A 20,968-nucleotide genomic window follows, 5' to 3' on the forward strand; every position below is an offset into this window, starting at 1 on the left:
CGTGGCTCGGCCCTCCTCCCCTGGAGGCTGGCGGAGCAGACTCCACACCTGCCTCTCAGGCACCATGTCACGGGGTCCCCGGGATGGGGGTGGCGGGCAGGGCAGAAAAGCGGAAACGAGGCTTTGTAAAAGCATCCCCTCTCCTTGGCTCCCTCTTTGGTTTTAAGGCAGGTACGGAGTTCCTCGGAAGCAGAGGGAAAAGGGGGGGAATTGAGATAGATGCGCGCTTTTTTTTTGGCCTATGTTTTTCCTTCGGTATAAAACCACTGTAGAAAATAACTTCTCTTAGAAAAAAAAAACAAAAAACAAAACATAGAAGAAAAAATAAAGGGGTATTTTTCTTTGGCTTCAAACCCCTTCCCGTGAGGTGCAGGGCAGGGGTGGGCATGAGGTGAGGAAGAAGCACGGGCCTCCGCCCCCACCCCTGCCTGGCAGGTCCCAGGTTACATGATGCTGCAGTTCTGGGGGCTCTGAGAGAGAAGAGAGAGGGGGAGAGGGGTGAGCGGCAGTGCTGGGCCAAACCCTTCCTTCCCCTCTTAACCCAGCCCCGCTCCTGCCCTCCAATCTGGGGCTCAGACAGGAGGGGCAGGACGCAGGAGCAGCAACCCTCTAGGATCTTGGGCTGCGGGGAGGAGGCTCCCACTCCCCCGGGCTGCGGAAGAGAAGGCTCTCCCTCCCACAGGGCCGCCTGGTCCTAACCCTCGAGGACTAGGGTCCTCTGCCCGCGGGGTGGGGGGGAGGGGAGGTGGAGACAGAGGGCCGACTCACCTGGGTTCGGGGTCTGGAGTTCCCCAGGAGGTAGGAGCGGGTGACCAGGCTGTCCCCGAAGCTGCCACCCCCACTGCCCCCCACACTTCGGTAGCTTCGAGTGACTGTGACACTGGAGGCGGAGGAACCAGAGGAGATGGATCCGCCCACCTGGGCTCCCGAGCCGCTGGCAGACGCCTTGTCTGCGGGCTGCCCGCAAGTCCCGCACAGCACGGTGCGCGAGCGCAGGTTGTACTCGGCGGGGTCCCCCGAGCTGCTGCCTGCGTGGGAGCCCTGAGGAGGGAGACAAGGCTCAGGCCGGACGGCGAGTCTGGGACTGACCGCTCAGGCCCAACACCCAGGCTCCGCGCTCTGGCAGGGTCCAGGCAGAAAGGCGGGCTTCTGCGCTCAAGTAACCTAACTGGTGGGTGGTAGGGCTTGGGGCGGGGGTGGAGCCTGGGCTGGGAAAAGGGGAAGGGAAGGACATGACAGGGGGAAGGGTCAGGAAGACTTGGGAACAGGCAGGGAACGGGAGCCGGGGCTTTGACTCTTGTCTTAGCTACTCTAAGCTTAAGAGGGAAAGGTGAGAGAGTGAGCAAGCTTGTAGAGAGCAGCAGGCATGCAAAATTAATTGGGGAGGAGGGTAGGTAAGAGAGACCCTTCTCCCAGGAAAAATGGGGCAAATGAGAGGCCATGCATGTGACCAGGATGGGGAGGAGACAAGAAAGGAGATGCATGCAACAGAAGTAGGGGGAGAGAGGCAGGGCTGCGTGCCCCACGTCTGTCCTCCCTTCCCCGCCCCAGGGGATAAATCCAGACTCTTGTCCACTGCTCCCATGGGAAGACTCCGTGGCATCAGAAGTTCCCACTCCCTTCCTTACCAGAGTAGGGCACCCAGACACCTGGGTTCCCTGTTCAAGGTATAAGGAGGAGAGAGAAGAAAAGCCAGGGCAGCGAGTGAAGTTCCAAAACATTCTTTAATGAAAAGACTTTTTGGCAGGGAGAGAGTGTCCCCAGGCCTGGCTGGGTGCCCTGGCGTGGGCTCGGCCTCAGCGGCGGCTGCCACTCACGTGGTGGTGATGGAGCAGATCGTCTCCATCCTCATCATCGTCGTCCTCGACCACGGTCACTGAGCGCACCAGCTTGCGCATGGCCACCTCCTGCCGCAGACACAGGACGAGGCCCGAGGGTTAGGGGCTGGGGGTTGGAGAAGGGGCGTGCAGCATACCCACCCCAGTGACCACCAAGAACCTGCTCGTGCTCTGCCCTCTGTCCAGGCTGCTACTTGCTCTGTCCTCAGGGGCGCTGGAGTTAAGGAACTTGTTTCTGCTGCAGGGGCATGCGGTCAAGTTCTCTGGATAGGAGCATGATCTGCCCTTAACAATGCTCACTGTCTAACCCCCACCCCTCCTGCTGCTAGGGGAGGTATCTCTGGGTCTGTATACTGGGTGAAGAGTTTCGGGCCTGGGAGAAAGCGGCCCTGAATTGGGGTGGGGGCAGCTGCCTCCAACTCTGGCCACCGGAGGAGCCTTGTCCAGTGAGAGGCCACCCTGCAGCATACTCACTTCCCCAGTGGAGTTGATGAGAGCTGTGCGCAGGCTGTTTCCACAGCCCCAGGTGTTCTGCGCCTTCCACACCAGGTCAGTAGGGGGGCTGTGGGTGGCCCCAGCTCCTGCAGCCCAGATCTGGGGGAGGGAGAATTCATTAGAGAAGGGCACTCACACTCCAGCACACCCATCCTCAGGCCAACCCATCCCCACCGGAAGCCACCCCGGAGTCCCAGACACCCGGCCACTCACCGTCACCGCCTGCCCGGCCTTCAGAGTGAACTTTGGTGGGAAGCGGTAGGTCAGCAGGGGGTCATCTCCATTCTGGCGCTTGATCTGCCAGTTGCCCATGGACTGGTCCTGCCCAGGAGGGAAGGGGCAGGTGAGAGAGGCTCCTTCAGGCTCTTAGAGGGTTTATCACCTTCTATTCTTCCCCTCACGTCTCTCCCCCCTCAAGGATAAATAACAGCTACATCTATGGGCACTTAGGCTGTACCAGACCTACTCAGTCCTTTCATCTTCCCAAGAACTCAAAAGTCAGGGACTATTATTCATGCCTATTCTGCAGATGACGATGCTAGCAGAGGTTAAATACATTGCCCAAGAAGGTCTCACTGCACTGATGAGTCCTGGGGTCAGGACTGGAACTGGGAGTGTGGAGGAGATACCCATGCTGGCCCTGGTCTGATGTGAGGAACAACCCTCCCCGCAAACTCTATCCCTTCACCTTCCAGGTTTTCTCCCTAACCCGACGGCATTTCTTACACCCGACCTGGGAGGCCTACCTCATTGGACTTGTTGCGCAGGCGCACGAACTTGCCTTCCTCATCCACCTCCTCCACAGCCACGCGCCCGCTAGTGCGAGCATGCTGGGAGAAGCTGCTTCGGCTCTCGGTGGACTCCAGCTTGCGCTTTTTGGTGATGCTGCCCCCACTCTGTGTCTGGGACGAGTGGGAGGAGGCCCGGCCTCGGCTGCGCTGCGAGGTGGGGCTGGGAGACAGGCGGAGCCTGTGGAGGGGGAGACAGGGTGAGGGGGCCTAGTCAAGGCGGGTGGCAGGCAGGCAGGAGGAAGCGGCCGCTAGCACCTCCCTGCCTCCCCCGAAGCCCACCTCTCCTCCTCGCCCTCCAGGAGCTTGCGGTAGGCATGGATCTCCATGTCCAGGGCCAGCTTGATGTCCAGCAGCTCCTGGTACTCATCCAGCTGCTGTTGCATCCTTGCCCGCATTTCTGCCATCTCCCGCTCCTTGTCTGCCAGCAGCCGCCGGCTGGTGTCGCGTTCACGGGCCAGCGAGTCCTCCAGGTCCCGCAGCTTCGCTTCCTTAGCTGCCAGCTGGTTGAGGGGGAATGGGGGTCTGGTGAGCTCTCAAGGTCCCGGAGTATGGAGAGGTAAGGCATAAGGGTAGGGGCACCTCCCTGGGGCACAGACCACCCCCACCCCCACCACCCCTGTCTTCAGGTTCCCATCAGAGCCTTTCATGGACTCTAATGTGGCTGTGGCTGGCTAGTGACTGGGGAGTCCTTCTCAACATCCAACTGAAATCTCTTAATTTGAGGCTAGAACCTATCTCCTCTGTCACAAATGGCACAGCCAGTTACAATATTGATGCTGTTAACACCTCACTAGGCATGCAACGCAGGAGACCCCGGTTCGGTCCCTGGGTCGGGAAGATCCCCTGGAGAAGGGAATGGCTACCCATTCTCCAGTATTCTTGCCTGGGAAACCCCATGGATAGAGGAGCTTGACAGGCTACAATCTGTGGGGTCACCGAGAGTCAGACATGAGCGACTAACACTTTCACTCTTTTTTTTTTTTCCCACTTTTAACACCTCACACTGAGTCTTGTGGCAGATCAAAGACATAGGGAGGACAGGAACGATCTCCATATTCAAATGGGAAAACCTAGGCTCTGAGAAATGAAGGTCATGCCGGCGAGATAAGAGGTAGTCCTGAACCAGCAAGCAAACAGGTCACATGACTCCATATCCCAGGCTTCTTACTCAGTCTATGCTCCTGGGGGCATATTCTGCGCCCTCCCCTGTGGGGAGGGGAGGAGCGGTGGAGGAAGGGAGAAGGGAGAGGCAGGGGCAGCACCTGCTTCTGGAGCTGGCTGAGCTGGGCCGAGAGGCTGTCGATGCGGATGCGGGACTGCTGCAGCTCCTCGTGGGCGGCCCCCACCAGGTTGCTGTTCCTCTCCGCTGACTGCCTGGCGTTATCCAGCTGGCAGGGAGGACACAGGGTTAGGGCTGCAGGGACCGACCAGGAAGGAGGCAGGGACCCGAGAAGGACATCGCTGCTGCAGCCCGAGGTCCCGGGCAATCTGGGCTCCTGCCCCCATCCACCTGATCTCCCACAGGACATCTCAGGGAGGGCAGCGGGGAGGGCTGCTGGGGACAGAGGCAGCACGGGAACCCCAGGGGAATGTGCACCTTGGCAGAATAGGTCTTCTCCAGTTCCTTCTTGTACTGCTCCACCTGGTCCTCATGCTGGGCCCGTAGCTCCTGCAGGGCATCCGCCAGCCGGCTCTCAAACTCCCGCTGCTTCCCATTGTCAATCTCCACCAGTCGCGTTTCATGGCGGCGTTTGGTTTCACGGAGTTCCTGGAAGGGGTGGACACAGAGACCAAAATCAGAACTAGTCCTTTGAGGATGAAGCTCAAGTGGCTGAGCTCCCAGCCCAATTCTAACCCTGAACAAAGTCACGGTGAGCTCCACTTTAACCTGGGGGCTGGCCACCACTCCCCCCAGCCCTCACCCCCACTCCCCATCACTAGTACAAGCCAGCCTGGCAAGGGAGCTCTGCACACAACTGATACCCCAGCCCAGCTCTGACATCTTTCACCACCCAGCCCCAGTCCTCCAGTCTTTAGGATACAGTTCCCACCTCGCTGTAGATGTTCTTCTGGAAGTCCAGCTCCTCCTTCAGGGTCTGCAGCCGGTTCTCAGCATCCACTCGTCGCAGCATCTCATCCTGAAGTTGCTTCTTGGCCTCGCCCAGGGCTGCCTCAAGCTGAGAGGAAGGGGACAGAGGTCAGGGAGAGGGGTCATAGGACACCAGAGCTGGAAGGAAGCTGAGAAGGGGGTCACGTCCAGCACCTCCCTTTATATGTGGAGAAACAGGCCTAAGGGAGCAAGAGCCTTGGATGCCCACAGAGGTGATGACGCACCTACTCCCTCGCAGTAATGACCTTGGATAGGTGCTGTGCTAATGAAAATATAGATAGTGCCTCCTCTCTCTATAGCTGTATTTTGCTATAGCCACTGCTCTAAAGGAAGTATGTCCAGAGTACAGAAGGAACATGAGGGAAGAGACCAAAGTGTGCCTGGGGTGGTGGCAGGGGACTTGTAGGAAGGCCTCCAGAGTCTGAGATCTGAAGGACAGGTGAGTGGGCAGACAGGAATAAGTGCAAGGGCACAGAGGTATGAAAGCACACACGTGCACTTCAGGATCTTCAGAAGGCTCAGCACTGCTGATGCCTGAAGGATGGGGCCCTGGGGGGAGAGTGACGGCAGAGGTGGCTGGACTGGAAGGCAGGGGCTGGATCATGGATCCATGGAACGCACCCTTACTGACATGAAAAGATCCTCTGAAGCTTGAGTAGGGGTGCACCTTTCTTAGTTCATCTTAGAAAGCACAAGCTGGGCAGTGCAGCTGGGAAGGGCTGTGGGCAGGGCCTGGGAGGAGAATGGCCCAGGCTTGATTTTCTGGCCAAACTGCTGGCTTCTCCTGGTCTCTCCACAGTGTACTATGGTGGCAAGGCCTAGCAGGGAAGAGAGCCCTGGACAGAGGCTTGGTGGCTGACTCTAGTCCTGATCTTGCTCTGAGCAGATGTGGCTGTGAGATTGGAAACAAGCCTGCTTCTTTGATTCTGTTCCCTACCTTTTAACACAAGACTAGAAGCTGGAATAGATAGCGAAGTGTTTGAAAGTAAAGACCATCATATACATTAAAAACATATGTCCATATATGATCAACCATCAGATCCCAACTAGGGCTCTGTGGACAGTCTACACTCTTCTCCCATCTTCCAGAGAGGTCACAGCTGTCTATAGCAAGGCCAAACGCGAGGGATCCAGGGCCAGGCACAATTCATTTCAAAGTTAGATGGAAATGGCTTGTGGATTCTTTTAAATTCATGGTTCTAGACACCAGGGCAGCAAAGGAGGATGCACTATGGTCTGGATGGATGCAGCAATGCTAGGACACAGGAATGGCTCTGATGCTGTGGGACAGGTCAGACCAGGCACCTCCTGAGAATCCCTGAAGTCGAACAGTGAGTGTGCGTTTGGGCACAGGGACAAGTGTCAGGTGGGGTCTCGGGTGGGCCTCACCTTGGCCACTTGCCCCCGCAGGTCATGCAGCTCGCCCTCCAGCGTGCGCTTCTCGCTGAGAGCAGTGCTCAGTGCAGCTTCCTTGGAGTTGAGCAGAGCCTCCAGGTCCTTGAGCCGGGCCTGGGCAGCCATCAAGTCTCCCTCTTTCTTGGAATTGCTAAAGAAGCCAGAGAAGAGTGGGTTTAAGAGGAGGAGTCTGTATCCCTAGACAGAGTCAGGTCCCCCAGGGAGAGTGAGAAGTCAGGTCCTGGGAGGTCAGCAGCAGGACCTGGTTCTGCTATGCCCCCAAGCTGCCAGAAGAGGGCGTCCTTGGCTCTGGTTTGTTTGCATCTGCCCTCCTCTGGGGCTGGACTTCCATTTCTCCCAAGGCCCCCAAAACCCCTTTCCTGCTTCTCCACCCTTCCCATGACTCAGTGCTCAGGAACGTGCCTGGGGCCAAGCGCAAAGCTTGATCCCATGAGATGAATGCTTTTCCCTCTCTCCCCTCCCATTCCTTCCCAAAGAGACAGAGCCACCTTTGTCTCCTGCCCCTTCCCACATAGGGCCTTAACCTTCTCCCCCTGACTCCACCCACCTTTCATTCAGCCCAGCCTCCTCCTCTGCAGGGATCCAGACAGCCAGGCTCCTAGCTCTGGGGTCTGAGTGTCCCTGACGCTTATCAGTTTGAGTGCTAAAAGTGTCAGTCACCTCCCCTAGTCTCTTTACACACCAGGGACTGCTGGGAGGGAAAGTTTGGTTAAAGCTCAGGGAGACCTGGAATGAAGACGACCAGGCATTGTATTGACCTTTCCCTTTCTCAAACCCAGTCTGGGTCCCCTGATGGGGCAGAGCACAAGGGTTCCAGCCTTCCCTCTCTCTCGGCCTCATCAGAGCCTGAGAATGCTGAGCCCAACCTATGGACCACAAGCCCAGCATCTGGCTCCAGATGTGACCCCAGGCCTCCAGGTCCATCTGGGCTCCACCCTTGAACCTCCACACTCCTCAGACTCGGTAAAGCTTGAACTAGAACCAGTTCAAACAGGGGGTGGCCTCTGCCACCTCCCTTCCCTTTCCAGGCCCCTGATTATTTCTGCTGGATAGTGACCTGGAGAAATAGAGGGATCCTATTTTCTTAAAGACCTCTGGGGAACACAAGAACTTCCTAGTTGTAATGATCCCTTCACCAATGTGTGGGGAGAGAAAGCGCTAGACCCAGGGAGTGGAAGGAAAGAGCCAAGGGGCCTAGTCCCAGCTGCCATCTGCGACTCATCAGACTGCAAGCATGAACCCACTTGGGCAGATGGAAAAAGGAAAACCAAATGTGGGCAGGGGGAGAAAGAATTCTATCCTGGAAAGGAGAGAAGTGGCCCTGCCAACATTTTTCTCCTGCCACCAAGCCCTCAGCTCCAAGAGACCCAACAATTCAGTGTGAAGAAGGATGGAGGAGGCCCAGCTGGAGAAGCTCTGGATGGAGGGCCCAAGACTGGGGCAGTGTGCTCCTGCCACTAGCTTAGAAGTCTTCAAACAGGAGTCACCTCCCCTCCAACTGGACCCCACTGCGAGGGGGACAGAGTGTCACCCAGACAGGCAGGGGAAGGACGTGAAGATCTGGGGGGAGCACCCCCAGCCTTGCTCTGTCCAAGCCTCTGGCCACATTTCAGAACAAGCTGTTTAGAGCAAGAGTGTCTGTCTCCTGTGAAAAGAGGCCCTTCCAGACCTGAAGGATATCTCCCCTCCTCTGTCTTAGCCAGAAAAGCTAAAAATAAAGTCAAAACCCAGCTCAGGTTTTGGCTGCCATCCGGCCCAGCCCCTGGCTGGGAGCACAGCCCCAACTTTCCATGACTTCAGAACTTTTCCGAAGCTGAGGCAGCTGCAGGGGGAGGAAAGCAGAAGAAGAAAAACCGCTGGTAAAGTGAAGCGACACGGCAGACAGATTCCAAGCTCCTTGGGCCAACTCCAAGGCTGGCAGGGACTTCCCAGAACAGGCCTCCCTGCCCTGAAGGCTAACGGCTGGGAGGCTCTCAGAGAACTGGGAGGAGCTTAGCATAGCTTCAGCTTAACCCCCTCCTTTCACAGATGAGGAAACTGAGGCACAGAGGAGGAAGGTGAGTGACCCCGTGTCAAACACAGCATGCAGCTCCAGGGGACCCAGGCAGAGTCACAGTCAATTCTGGCTGCTGATCAGGCCTCCTCCCCCTGTTCCTCCTCCTACTCAGCCACAGGTCTAGAGAGAACCGAGATGCCAGCAGCAGAAAGGGCTCCTGATCCAGTCAGCCTGAGCTGGGAGAAGCAGGAAGGAGCACCATGATGCTTTCAGAAAACATCTCAAGGGTGTCTCTTCCCTAGTCCCACCTCCATGGCCTCCTCAGACCCAGAGGAGAAACTTTAGAAGTTCTCCTTGGAAATACCTTTCCTGTGAGAGTGCCAGGCAGACACTGACACAGGAAAATGTAGCTGCATGGTCCCTGCCCTCGGGGACTCACAGCCTGACAACTGCAGGATTTTGTCCTTCAGTCTAACCTCTTCAGTTAAGACTGCTCCCAAAGGTGGGGTGGTAGTAATACTAATATTAGTACTAATAGACTAATACTAGTAATCATATAATGACAGCAAACAGAGCTGACTGTGTACACATTATGGTTGTTGAGCCACTAAGTGGTGTCCGATTCTTTGCTCTAAAGACTGTATTAACTGAATCGCCACAGCTTCCCCACTGAGACAGGTGCTAGTCCTAGGTAATGGAGGAAACAGCCTCAGAGAACTCTGCCCAGGGTCCCTCCAGGATCCTGCAGCAAGTTGGGAGCAGAGGTGTGAATGGGTGCTGGATGGCTCCCCCTGCCCTGCTAATGGTCTCCAAAGAAATTAAGGGGGCCATTTTCCTTCCCCTCCTGGAGGCTCTGATTAGCACTTAAAAGAGTTGCAATGAAAGGACCGAGACACACCCTGCAGATGAGGGAAGCCACTTGAGCAAAGAGAGGGAAGCAAGAAGTGCCTTTGTGGTTTTCTCAGTCGGGCTCCGGGAGCTCCCCTCTGCGGGGAAGCAGCCGCTATCACCCATGGGCTTATGACTCAGACCTCAGGAGCCCTGTGGCCAGGGAGCCACACGCACTCCCCAAGAGACGGCTGGGGGTGGGGCACGGAAGCCAGCACCTCCCCAACCTCCTCCTCAGTCTTGCCTGTCCACTAGCTCCAAATGACATTGCTTCCTTAGTCAGGGACCCCAAGCAGACACTGGCCAGGCGGTCAGCCCATGGGGCGGTGCTTACTGTGCCCCAGTCCACTGGGGGCCAGCAATGGGGAAGTTGGGCACATGCTGCCCCACAGTGGGCTGGCCGGGAGAACAGGGTAGGGCAGACAAGGGGAGCTGGGAAGGGTGGGACCCAGGGGCTCCACAGGTGACTCATCCTCCAGCAGACAATACCCAGGCAGGTGTCAGGAAATCCTCTAGTGCTCACAGGGGAGACCCTGGCTGTACCCACGTCCTGCCCAGGCCCCCGTGCCACGCCACGGGGAGCCCACTCGCTCCCTCCCATCCGCCAGGCTCCCCCAGCATTGGAGTGGGTTCATCCCAGCGGGCTCCTGAGACAAGAAGGGCTGGGCATCCTGTTTCTAAACTCTTCCCACGGCTGGCAAATCTGATCGCAGAAGGCGGGAAAAGTCGGGCGGGGGCAGGGCAGGAGAGCAGAGAGGAAAAGGATAAGGCCGAGACACACACACACACACAGCGGGCTCGCGTGCTCCCAGGCTGGGGCGCTATTAGGCAGAGGCTGAAGGAATAGGGGAGCCGGGCTTCAGGGCCACTGCAGGGCAGGACTCTAGGGGCTTCTTGGGCGGGGGGAGGGGGAACAAGCCGCCTGGCGCAGCAAAGGGGCTACGTGGGCACCGCGCCAGGCGCTGACCTGCCCGCTGAGTCACCCTCCCCAGCCCAGCTCGGATGCCAGATATGGAAGCCAGGGCGGCCACAGGCCTGTTTGGGCCCGGTTGCTGGGAGCAACTTGCTAGGCCCCGAGGGAAAGGCCCCCATTTCCTCCGCTGGGCTGAGGAACACGAGGCGAGCAGAGACAGGCGGCAGGGGCTAAAAATAATCAGTGGGCGGGGCAGATGGCCACCGGGGCAGTGGAAGGGCCCGGCCAGCCCGCCGGGGCTCCCTCAGACCCGCCCCAGTCCCCTCACTGGCCACGCCCCAGGCTCACCGGCCCTCGGCGTTCCCCATCGCCGGGCGGAGAAGAGGGGGGAGGGGAGGCAGGAGCACCAAGATCCCCAGCCCCCGGCATTTCCTGCCTCACTAAAAAACGGAGCCCCCTTGTGGCTGGGCAGGGCAAAGCAGGGCTGGGTGTGCCGCAGTGAGTCCCAGCCCTCCCCTCTCCTCCCAGACGTCTAGACCTCCTCCCAGGTTGACTCCCTGCCAGGTGACGGGGCCTCTCCTGTGGCCACCCCAAGCCAGGCCGCACGCTCCTACCACCCTTCCTTTTGTTCCAGCAACTCCTCCCACTGCAGTGTATCCTTCCCTCCCTCCACCTATCCAAATCCACACCCTCGCCTGCCTTCTTCCTTTGAGCCCTGCCTCAGCCCTGTGCCTCCAGACCCGGACACACCTCTCTCTCCTCCTCCAAGTCCGCTCAGCTGTTGTTCTACCTGCTGGTTTCTTCTCTTTGCAGTTATAAGTGTGTCTCGGGGCTTTTTCTGTATGTCCCCAAATGCCCTGAGGCCAGAAGATTCATATGCTCAAGGTTTCTAAGGGGGAAGCTCCTTCTGGAACAATTCCTGCCCTTTTACAGGTGGGGAAACCGAGGCCTGGAGAAGAGTAGGCGCAGGCCCTAAAACCCTGCCCACCCACCCGGTCACCTGAGGACACTCAGAGCAGATGGAGACAGGCACGACGCATGTAGGGCCCACAGAAAGTCGGCAGAAACACCCAGGAAGAGAGCCTGGGAGACACTTGGACTTCTGCTCAATGGCTCGGAGTCACCCTAGTACCCAAGTGATGACACAGACCTAGTGAAAGAGTCCTCAAACATCAGCCACCCCACAGCTGTGTGTGGGGCCGTGAGGCTCCACAGCTCCCTCTCCCAAAAGGAACCACTGCTGGGTTTCTTGGCTGGTCTGTGGGTCTGCCATCACTCTCAGGTATGGGCAGGATGTGGAAGGGCTGGGACATTTGGTTCCCCACTCTGGCTTTCAAGGCACTAGCCCTCTCTGCAAAGGAGATCTTAAAGAGAGGAACTGAGAGGGGCAGGTGTTCTAGGGACTGAGAAGCCCCATGCTGCTGCTGCTGCTAAGTCGCTTCAGTCGTGTCCGACTCTGTGCAACCCCATAGACGGCAGCCCACCAGGCTCCCCCATCCCTGGGATTCTCCAGGCAAGAACACTGGAGTAGGTTGCCATTTCCTTCTCCAATGCACGAAAGGGAAAAGTGAAAGTGAAGTCGCTCAGTCGTGTCTGACTCTTAGCGACCCCATGGACTGCAGCCTACCAGGCTCCTCCGTCCATGGGATTTTCCAGGCAAGAGTACTGGAGTGGGGTGCCATTTCCTTCTCTGGAGAAGCCCCATGAACCTTCCCCAAATGCCACCCTGTGGAAGATCTGAATGTCTTACACCTGGAAAGTACACGGGAGGATCCCAGTATGGAGCCCCCACCCCCCCCAACCCTCCCACACAGGCACGTGCACCCACAGCAGGCACGGCTCTGCCTCCGCACGCCTCCCTTGGGCATGACACCCACCACATATGCTCGGGGTCTGAGGGCCCTCGGATCCCCTTCCAGAGCTGCTAGGCTCCCAGCTGTCCTCACCCCAGACAAAGCCAGGTCTTAATTCCAAGCAAAGGGAGGGCTGGGATGGGGGAACTGGTGCTGAGAAGGGGGACAGGAGGCCTGTTGACATGTTCAGACGCAACTCCAGCAGAGGCGCAGGGCCTGGCACAGGGCCAGGCCTGAGTCACAGCTGCTGGGTGTATCAACGTGGCATTGTGCAGCAGCGGGAGAGGCCTGCAGTCAGAGGCCGGTGCGCTGGGGTCCTGGACAACAGGCAGCGGGCTTCCTGACCAACCGCTCCCTCCAGGCCCCCTGCCAAACTCCACTTTCCTTCTTCCTGGCCTGTCTCTCCAGAAATCATTCCTGTGTTGTCATAAAAATGCAGGCCAAGGCCTGGAACAGACCAAAAGAAGTCGGGGCATGGAGGGGAGAAGGATGGCCTAGGAAGAGGTAGGAGGTCCTGGGTGTGGGAGGGAGGGAGGCTACTGGCCAAAAGGCGGGACATTTAGAGTATCCCTACAAGAAAGCGATTCAGTTGTCCCTTCTCAGGATGTATTAACCTTCCCTCTGGTGGCTCATGGTTATTAACCCTGACAACAGCAGGGAGAAGGTGGGAGCTGCACCCCAAGATGGAGAAAGGAAGTTGGGGAGGACCTAGGAGTTCTGGTCCTGCTGCATTCCAGCTCTAGCCTTGGAAGATGCAACGCTGTCTCCCAGCCGGCAGGGGGTGGCAGCGTCATCAGAGCTTCGGGAGGAGGAAGGGGGGGGGGTGCCTTGGCAATCCCAAACATCCCCCTCTGAACTGCCAGGGACCGCGCTCCTGGAAATCAAGGGTCTCTTACTTTCCCTGAGCCAGTCCCTAAAGGGATTCCTGTATTGTTCCCCTCCATCTGTCCCCCATCTGATTCAGATCCTCCTCCTTCCTCCTGCCACTCAGCAAGAACACGCAAAAGTAGTTTTCAAAAAAGGCCGTCCCTCAGTCTTTCTTTCTCTGACTGGACAATTCAGGGTCTCCCCTCCACTCTCTACTCTGCCCTCTACCGTGACTCAGCTCCTCTGCTGGGCCTGGGATTTCGGCCAGAATTATTCCTGGTTTCGACAGGCAGGATTCAGGCTTCCTCACAAAAGGACAGGGGAGCGTGGCCCCCAACTCTGCCCCACCTCCTTCCCAAACTATCCCCTTCCCTGAGTGTTAAGGGACAAGACCTCCTCGCAGCCCAGCCTCAGGCTGGGGGAGCCAGGATGGGGGCAGGAAGTGTAGAGGGTGGGCAGTTCAAGGTCACCCTGCACCTCCCTCTGATTCCGGCCCATGCTGTCTAATCCCAGCCAGCACTAAGGTAATGGTCCTGCCTGCCCCAGAGCCTCCGCTTCTTCTCCAGCACAGGTCCGTGGGACTCTCCTGCATGGTACAGCCTCAAGGGAGGTACGTTCAAAATATAGTGTCCTTTCCTACTAGTAATAAAAACAAAGCCTAAGCCAAGAGTGTAATGTCATAATAATTACCTGTTTCTCACAAACTTTCTTGGAGAAAGAGAGGAGGGTGTTAGTACTTTTAATTCCACAGCTTGTGGGAAATATTTCTATAGAGAATAGCATTGGCTATTAACTATTTTCACATTAGAGAACTGTTTTCTCACTTTGTGGGTCATGGTACTACTTTGGAACTGGAGGGATCTCTGGAGATCTTCCGCCCTAACTCCTTTCTTTTACAGCTAGGGAAATCCAGAGGTGGAGGGTGATTTCTTCAAGGTCACACAGCAGTTTTGAGGCAGGGCTAAGCCTGGAACTAAGGACACCGAGGGCCAGGGCTATTTTCGTTACCTCACGCTACCTGTCAGTTTGTTGGTAGATCACCTTGCCTTTTGTCAAGTGACAGGAGACTCTGCAGCCTCCCCCATAGAACCTCTTTCCCCGCTATCTCCAAGAATATTAGAGCTTAGCCTGTGTCATCTTCAGTACAGGAGTGGGGGTTCGAGGGGTCAGGGAGGTAAGAATGGAATGAACTGCCCTGGACCTCTAAGCCAGACCTGGTCCTGGCTGCTGAAGCTGCTAAAGGTGGTCAGGGGCTGGGGAGGAGGGAGACTGGGGGGTGGGGGGAGGAGGGCACAGGGGAGCAGAGGGCACAGTTGGTAGGTAAAGCCATCGCCTACCAGTTGTCCCCCCAGCTGTCCCTGCCTTCAGCCCTGACACTGAGCTACTGAATCACTGGGGGTGGGCCTGGGAGTGCGGACAATGGGCACATTCCGTGCAAGAGTAAGTCTCAGATCCCTGGAGGCCAGGGGATGTGCCAGGGACGGGGCATCAATCATGGGAAGGGGAAGGCCGTTGGGATCCTAGCAGGAATTACAGTCTTTCTTGTTTCTCTTGGGCTCCTCAAGTACTTACAGCTCAGCCCCTGGGGTTAATTGTACTTTCTCCTTTCCATTTGAATAAGAATATGGACTTCAGGGTGAGGGGTAGGTGGAGAAATGACAACAGGATTGCCCTCAGGAGAGGACTGGGGCCCAGGTATCCTCAAAGGCCTCCATCCCCATTATCCTTATATATCTACCAAAGGGCACAGTTTCTTACACATCCAGGTAGGCAATTCCAATGACAAGTCTCAAGACAGGAATTACCAGCCTCTCATGGCTCATGATTCATGGCCTGGAAGGATCCTGGGTCTTTCCAGGTATGGGCTGTGGCAAAGGCTATTGATCAAGTGATAACAGGCCCTGCAGGACAGCAGAACATTAAGGCAACACTGGCCTCAGAGCAGAATCTCCAGACTGCAGGGGTGCACTTCAGTCACCCCAACCCACCTTCCACATCCTCCAACCTGTCCCTGAAGCTAGAGAAGTGAGGTTTAATGGCGCGTGTGTGCCTGCTAAGTCACTTCTGTTATGTCCAACTCCGTGGGGCCTTATGGACTATAGCCCCCCAGGCTCCTCTGTCCATGGGGATTCTCCAGGCAAGAATACTGGAGTGGGTTGCCATGCCCTCCTCCAGGGGATCTTCCCGACCCAGGAATCAAACTCCCATCTCTTATGTCTCCCACATTGGCAGGCGGATCCTTTACCACTAACGCCACCTGGGAAGCCCAAGGTTTAATGGTAGGAGCACTCAAATGAGAGTCAGAAGACCCGTGCTCAAGTCTGGGCCTGTCACTCATAGGCTGTGTGACACGGGACAAGCCTTTGCACCTCTCTGGTTTTCCCTGTTCTTATCCTGATGAGAGCTTGGAAGAACCTGGGCCTGCAGGTCCCTGCGTGTCCTGACTGAGGCCATCATGTAAGGCGGGCAATTCAGGAAGTTGTCGGGCACCCAAGGCCTTGTTCGGGGGGAAAGGATGCTTCTGCTTTGTGGGTCTGGGATCTCCCCACTTCTGACTCAGCCTTCCTCTACCAGTTCCGTTTGGGAAGACACAGACCCTGGCACCAACCCGCAGCCCAAGCCCATAACTCTGGACTCTGCTCTAGAGCAACTTGAGCACACTGTCTGTCAGGAGCCCCAGTTCCAGACCACCACCTAAGGAAGGAGGCAGAAAAGGATCCCAGGATGCAGTGGGGAGTGGGGAGCAGAGATGCAGACACTCAGGCCCCCCCCCAACCTTTAAGACATCTGCTGTCTCCACTCTGTCTCTTGCAAAGCCACTGGGGTGGGAGGGAGGGGGCCAGTATCTGAGTCATCCACCCAGCTGTCCTGCCTGGGATGGGGCCTAGCTCCAAGCCTCGACCCCAGGCTGGCCTTCCCTGATGATTTTAACCTCCTCTTTCTTCCCACAAGTAGGTAGGTGTTCAAACCCCCTGGCTCCAGAATACAGGATGTGAGTCTGTGTTTGTGGGCAGGAGCAATGTTTCTGCTTTGAGCCTGTAACCCAGCCTGATGAGAGGGGGCCCCAAAGCCCTGGGTGTGGTCAAGGTACCCAGGCTGGGCCAGGAATCGCCACAAGATCTTACAGACAGCTCTGCATCCCAACCCAAAGCCTGGCCCTGAACTCTGAGCTCTAATTAAACATTAAACCAGACAACACCTTCTCTCTAGGCTTTAGTGGGAGGAGTTAGGACAATGCCTTTCTTCCTCTCCCAAATTCTTTATGCCATTCTTCACCTCACCCTGAGCAAAGCAGACACAAAAGGGAGCAACAAATCCTTGCTCCTCCCAATGGGGACTTAGAAGGGGACACAAACCCCAATCTAAGCCCTCTTTGTCTCCACCCAGCCTCCTATCAGCCTAGGATCCAGGTGTGCAAAACCACCCCCCCTTTTCCGGAAGCCCAGCACCCCCAGCCAGGATCAGTGGGGGAGAGGAGAGGCAGGCAGCTAAATATAACAAGTACACACACCACCCCCGGCCCTGTCCCACGTGCGCGCACACCCGCCTGGTGTCCCAGACCAGGACAGCTGCACCAGGAGGCAGAGACAGACTGGGGTGGCTGGGTTAGCGAGAGACCATAGACTCCACTCGTTCTGTTCCCTGATCAACACCTTCCCCAGAAAAAGACCTGCTAAGAATGCCCTTGGCAGGGACCTGCAAGGTAGTAGTTTGGTAGCTGGGTAAACTAGTTTAGAACACTAATTCTCTGGGACTCCCCTAGCTTGCGTCTTGTCTGCCCTGTTAACTAAGTTATTCATATCACTAGTGGACAATGACAGGAATGATCTCTTTCAACAGAAATAATCACTCTGAGTTCCCTGGTGGCCTAATGGTTAAGATTCCGGGTTTTGGATCCCTGGTCTGATGGGGAACTGACACCCGGCAAGCCACTGGGCTTGGCGGGGCAGGTTGGGGGGGGTTGGGGGAAGAGTCACCTGCCTGCCCACACCATTTCCATCTACTCTTCACTAGGGGATGATATATCTGCCACACCTACCATGCCAGGGGCTGGGGGCTAGCAAAGGGGTATAAAGAGTAGCAAATATACAGCATTTCTGAGAAGAGCATGGGCCTGGAGAAGATGATGCAAAGGGGAAGAAGAGAACACAAACCATTACAGCCCTAACCAGGGATCTCCAAGCACCTTTAGTGCTCTCTGGCTGAGGTCTTCACAGAAAACAAATCCTTGGGGAGCTGAAGAGGGCCTAAACTTCCCAGCTCCAAAGGCCTTTTTAGAAAAGAGGGAGGAGACAAATAGGGTGCGGTAGGGTGGGGCAGGGATGGGTAAGGTAGGAGGGGCCTGAATCTTTCAACGGCTGGATTTCAAAAATGTCACAGTATTCCAGTAGTTTAATAAGGCAAAGAACAATAACAAAAAAAAAGTCCCAGTGGCTGAGAGGACAGGCCAGAGTAAAGGCTGGTAGGCTTGGCTGGGAAAATGAAAGTGGCTCACCCCAAGAAGGGAGGCAGGGAGGGACAGAGTCCAGATCCTCCTCCAAAGACTCCAGGCAGAGGGTGAGGGTGGGGAGGTGGGGAAGGGGAGGTACAGACCTGGGCATACATAACACAACTTCCTGAGCCGGGAGCCTCTGCCCTCCGTCTCCCTCCCTCCCTTGCATTCCTGGGCCAAGCAGGCCAAGGGCTGTGGGAGCTGCGGGGGAGCGGCTCTCCTGGAGCTGTTTGGTGGGCCTGTCGGAGGCCAGGGGAAGTCCCAGACATGCAGGGAGTAAAGGAGCACTTCAAAACTCTTAATAGGAACCCGGGAAAGGGTTGTGCAGTGGGGGCCATCGCGGTGCCCCTGCAGGGGAAAAAGGGGGTCACCCAGCTTTGGTGATCTCTCTCTGGCACCACTGGACATCTCCCAGCCTAGGAGCTCTGTTTCAGTGGGTGTCATGTGTTCAAAGCCAGGCTGAGCAGAGTTGGCACGGTGCCAAGGCTGCCAAGAAAGTTCCAACAGGACCCTTTCACCCACTCCTAAGAATCTTGGGTGCCTAGATGTCTTAGATCTGGCAAGGCCAGTTCGGCTTTGCCCAAGGCCCTCTCCCAGACCCCAAATGACTGGCAAATCCCACCCTGACAGAATGTGGGCCTGCCACAGCTCCTACTTGGCCCTGATGAACCCCGCCATTCCTTATATACCCCACCCTCTCCCAGAGACCTCTCCCTTCTCAGTCCTGTCTTGACAATTTCCCTTGGCACTGCCAGTCACTCACTGGGGGCAGTTCCGGGAGGGAGGAGACTATATGGCAAAGTTATCAACCGCCTGGAGCCCGGGCAGGGGCAGCAGTCCATCTGCCCTCTCTGCTCCTCTCCCGGCCCCATGCCGCCACCTGGGGCACTCACCGTGCCTTTAGCTCCTTGAACTCCTCTCGCACTTTGCTCAGCTCCAGCTGCAGGCGGGCGCGCTCCTTAGCCACCGAGTCGAGGGTCTTGCGGGCATCCCCCAGCTCAGCCTCGTAGGCGGCCTTTATGCCAGACACCTCGCGGCTGACCACCTCCTCAGACTCAGTGATGCGAAGGCGCAGACCTGCATTCTCCGTTTCCAGCGAGCGCACACGGTCGATGTAGACAGCCAAGCGATCATTGAGCTCCTGTAGGTCCTCTTTCTCCTGCAGCCGGGTGATGCGGGTGGGTGACAGCGGGGTGGAGCTGGCCTGCGCCCCGCTGCGGGTGGCGCGCCGCTGGGATGGGGTCTCCATGGCCGGCAGGGTGGCAACACTGCCCGAGGGGCAGAGGTCCTGGGAAGGACGCGGGGCTCAGGCCGAAGGACAGAGACTGCTGGGCTAGGAGCGCGCCGGCCGGCTGGCTCTCGGCTGGCTCCTGGCAGGCTTGGGGATCTGGGCCGGGCGCTGTCAGACCTCGAGATCTGGGTTGGCCGGTGTGGATGCGGAGCTCCCGCGAACACTCTGAGTCACCGGCTCCCGGGCAAAGGCTCTAATAGGTCTAGGGAATGGGAGGAGGGGCCATTCTCTTAAAGGGGCCGTCGCTTACCCACAGGGGTGGGAGAGGGAGGGGTGAGTAGGGGAGACGACTGCCCGGGGTAGAGCCCCACCCTCCCTCAGGCACCCCCACGTGCCTGGGGCTTCCCTGAAGCTCGCCTCTAGGTCTCTACCTGCTCAGCGATCCAAGCTGAAAGCTTGCCCCCACTGCCTCAGGCCTTGGAGGGGGTAAAGGGCAGAGCCAAGGGGTGAGGCTGGGTGGGCAAAGAGCAGGGGGAAGAGGGACAGTAGGCACAAAGCAAGGGAGGGCGCCAGATCCAGGAAAGTGGGGGGGAGGGTTGAGGCTGGTGCCCATGAGGGTGACTCACTCTTCTTCCACCACTGGCTCCCCCTTTTCCTCCTCATAGTAATAGTGAGTCACCCCTACTCCCCCCCCCCAACCTCCATGAGTGGGCAGTCCATTCAAAGACGCATCTCAGTATGCCAGGGTGGGGTGGGGAAGAATGCCTGCGTTCCCTGGGGTGGTTGGAGGGAGGGCTGCCACAAAGTTCTGGATCCTGAGTTCCTTTTACACCCTCAAATTCAGGGTGGGGACCAGAGTTTGGGGTCATTCATTTCCTATCTTCTGCCCCAGTTTAATCTCCCTTTGAAATCAACCATTGGATCTTAGACCCAAAGAACAACCCCCAGGCCCCAGAGAAGGTCAAGAATAGGACCCAAGTACTGCCCACTCCATCCCCTTCCTTTGGACTCAAGCAGTCAGAAAAAGAGCCTGCCTGAGGCTCCTCCCAGCTTTGGTCCCATTCGAGTCCTCAGCCCAGCCCACTCCACTCCACCAACCCCAGGACTGTACTTATTTTTTTTTTCCAGGACTGTACTTATTTTAATGGATAATTTAAAACAGATACCAGAGCTGTGCATGCATTCATCACATTGCCAGGACACCAGGTCCCAAATTTTTGTGGTTCCCAAAGGGGCCTGAAAGGGGGAGCAGGGCTGGGGGCTGGACAGCCAATGTTGGGTCTCTATCCTGCTTTCAGCCAGAAAAGGGGATGATGGGGGTGGAGACAGCAAAGACGCCCACAACCTTGCTGACTGCTGGGCCAGCACTGCACTTATCTCCACATTCCTCTCTGGCCAGGTCTGCTTTGCCACTGGCTCTGGGGAGGGGCCAGGCCTTCTCACAAAACAGGATCATCCAAGTCCCTGAGCTTCCCCACCCCAGGCTCTGGAGCTTCCATCCTCAGGACTCACAGGAGACCTCTTTAATCAGCCTTGTACTCCCCTCTCCCATCCGGGCCCTGGCCCCACCAACCATCTCATCCTAAGAGGTGGTAGAGGCTGAGGCTCCAAAACCCATGTGCTTTCCTGCCCTGCCCCTGGGCCTCCCATGGCTTATTCTCTGATGAGGAACTGAGGAAATTAAATTATGTTGCTAACTCCTACAGCTCCAGGATATCAGGATACACAAGACAAACAGGGCTGGACAGGTCTTCTGTACTGGAGCTGGCTTCAGAGTGACAAGGGGCTGGGGTGGGATTAAGGCAGGGACTCTAAGTGTTCAGGGAGAGAAACACTCCCTGAGGGATGGCAGGTTCCCATCTCCATGGGTTGACTGGGCAGGGTGGTGAGCATCCAGGATACTCAGAGTTGGGGGACCTGGGATATGGTTCCCCTCCCTGCAGCCCCCTCCCTCAGGGTGGGGCACCCACCTTCAGCTTCCCAGACAAAACAGAAAGTCTTTCCCTGTTTCTCCTTGTTGTGTTCCCCAAGTCAGAACCAGAGGTGGGGTGAATGAGCCAGTGAAATGTGAGGGACAC

General features: G+C 57.1%; 1 protein-coding gene across 4 annotated transcripts; it reads right to left on the minus strand.

The window, feature by feature from the left end:
* Positions 1-315: 315 nt before the first annotated feature.
* On the minus strand, positions 316-19,117 carry LMNA (lamin A/C). 4 transcript variants are annotated; one of them, XM_081494284.1, is made up of 12 exons: positions 18,553-19,117; positions 6,624-6,780; positions 5,176-5,301; positions 4,722-4,892; positions 4,387-4,512; positions 3,404-3,624; positions 3,080-3,302; positions 2,547-2,654; positions 2,313-2,432; positions 1,818-1,907; positions 919-1,041; positions 316-470 (listed from the first exon to the last, which is right to left on the minus strand). In XM_081494284.1, the coding sequence occupies exons 1-12, from the start codon at positions 18,906-18,908 to the stop codon at positions 444-446; spliced, it is 1,848 nt and encodes a 615-aa protein (XP_081350410.1). In that variant the 5' UTR covers positions 18,909-19,117; the 3' UTR covers positions 316-443. The 4 variants fall into 4 exon arrangements, with proteins under 4 accessions (XP_081350410.1, XP_081350408.1, XP_081350411.1 ...); XM_081494282.1 differs by having other exon boundaries at positions 769-1,041; XM_081494285.1 differs by lacking the exon at positions 18,553-19,117 and adding an exon at positions 10,796-10,830 and having other exon boundaries at positions 769-1,041.
* Positions 19,118-20,968: the final 1,851 nt, after the last annotated feature.

The sequence above is a fragment of the Giraffa tippelskirchi genome, chromosome 5 (genome assembly GCF_054371585.1).
Source record: "Giraffa tippelskirchi isolate mGirTip1 chromosome 5, T2T-mGirTip1v1.2.pri, whole genome shotgun sequence".
Classification (NCBI taxonomy): Eukaryota; Metazoa; Chordata; class Mammalia; order Artiodactyla; family Giraffidae; genus Giraffa; species Giraffa tippelskirchi.

Excerpts from the sequence above, each read along its gene's own strand:
- LMNA (XM_081494282.1), bottom strand. The coding sequence starts at position 18,908 with ATGGAGACCCCATCCCAGCGGCGCGCCACCCGCAGCGGGGCGCAGGCC. Across the intron at positions 1,908-2,312 it reads TCATCAACTCCACTGGGGAA|GAGGTGGCCATGCGCAAGCT; the intron begins GTGAGTATGCTG and ends TGTCTGCGGCAG. Across the intron at positions 1,042-1,817 it reads ATCTGCTCCATCACCACCAC|GGCTCCCACGCAGGCAGCAG; the intron begins GTGAGTGGCAGC and ends CTCCCTCCTCAG.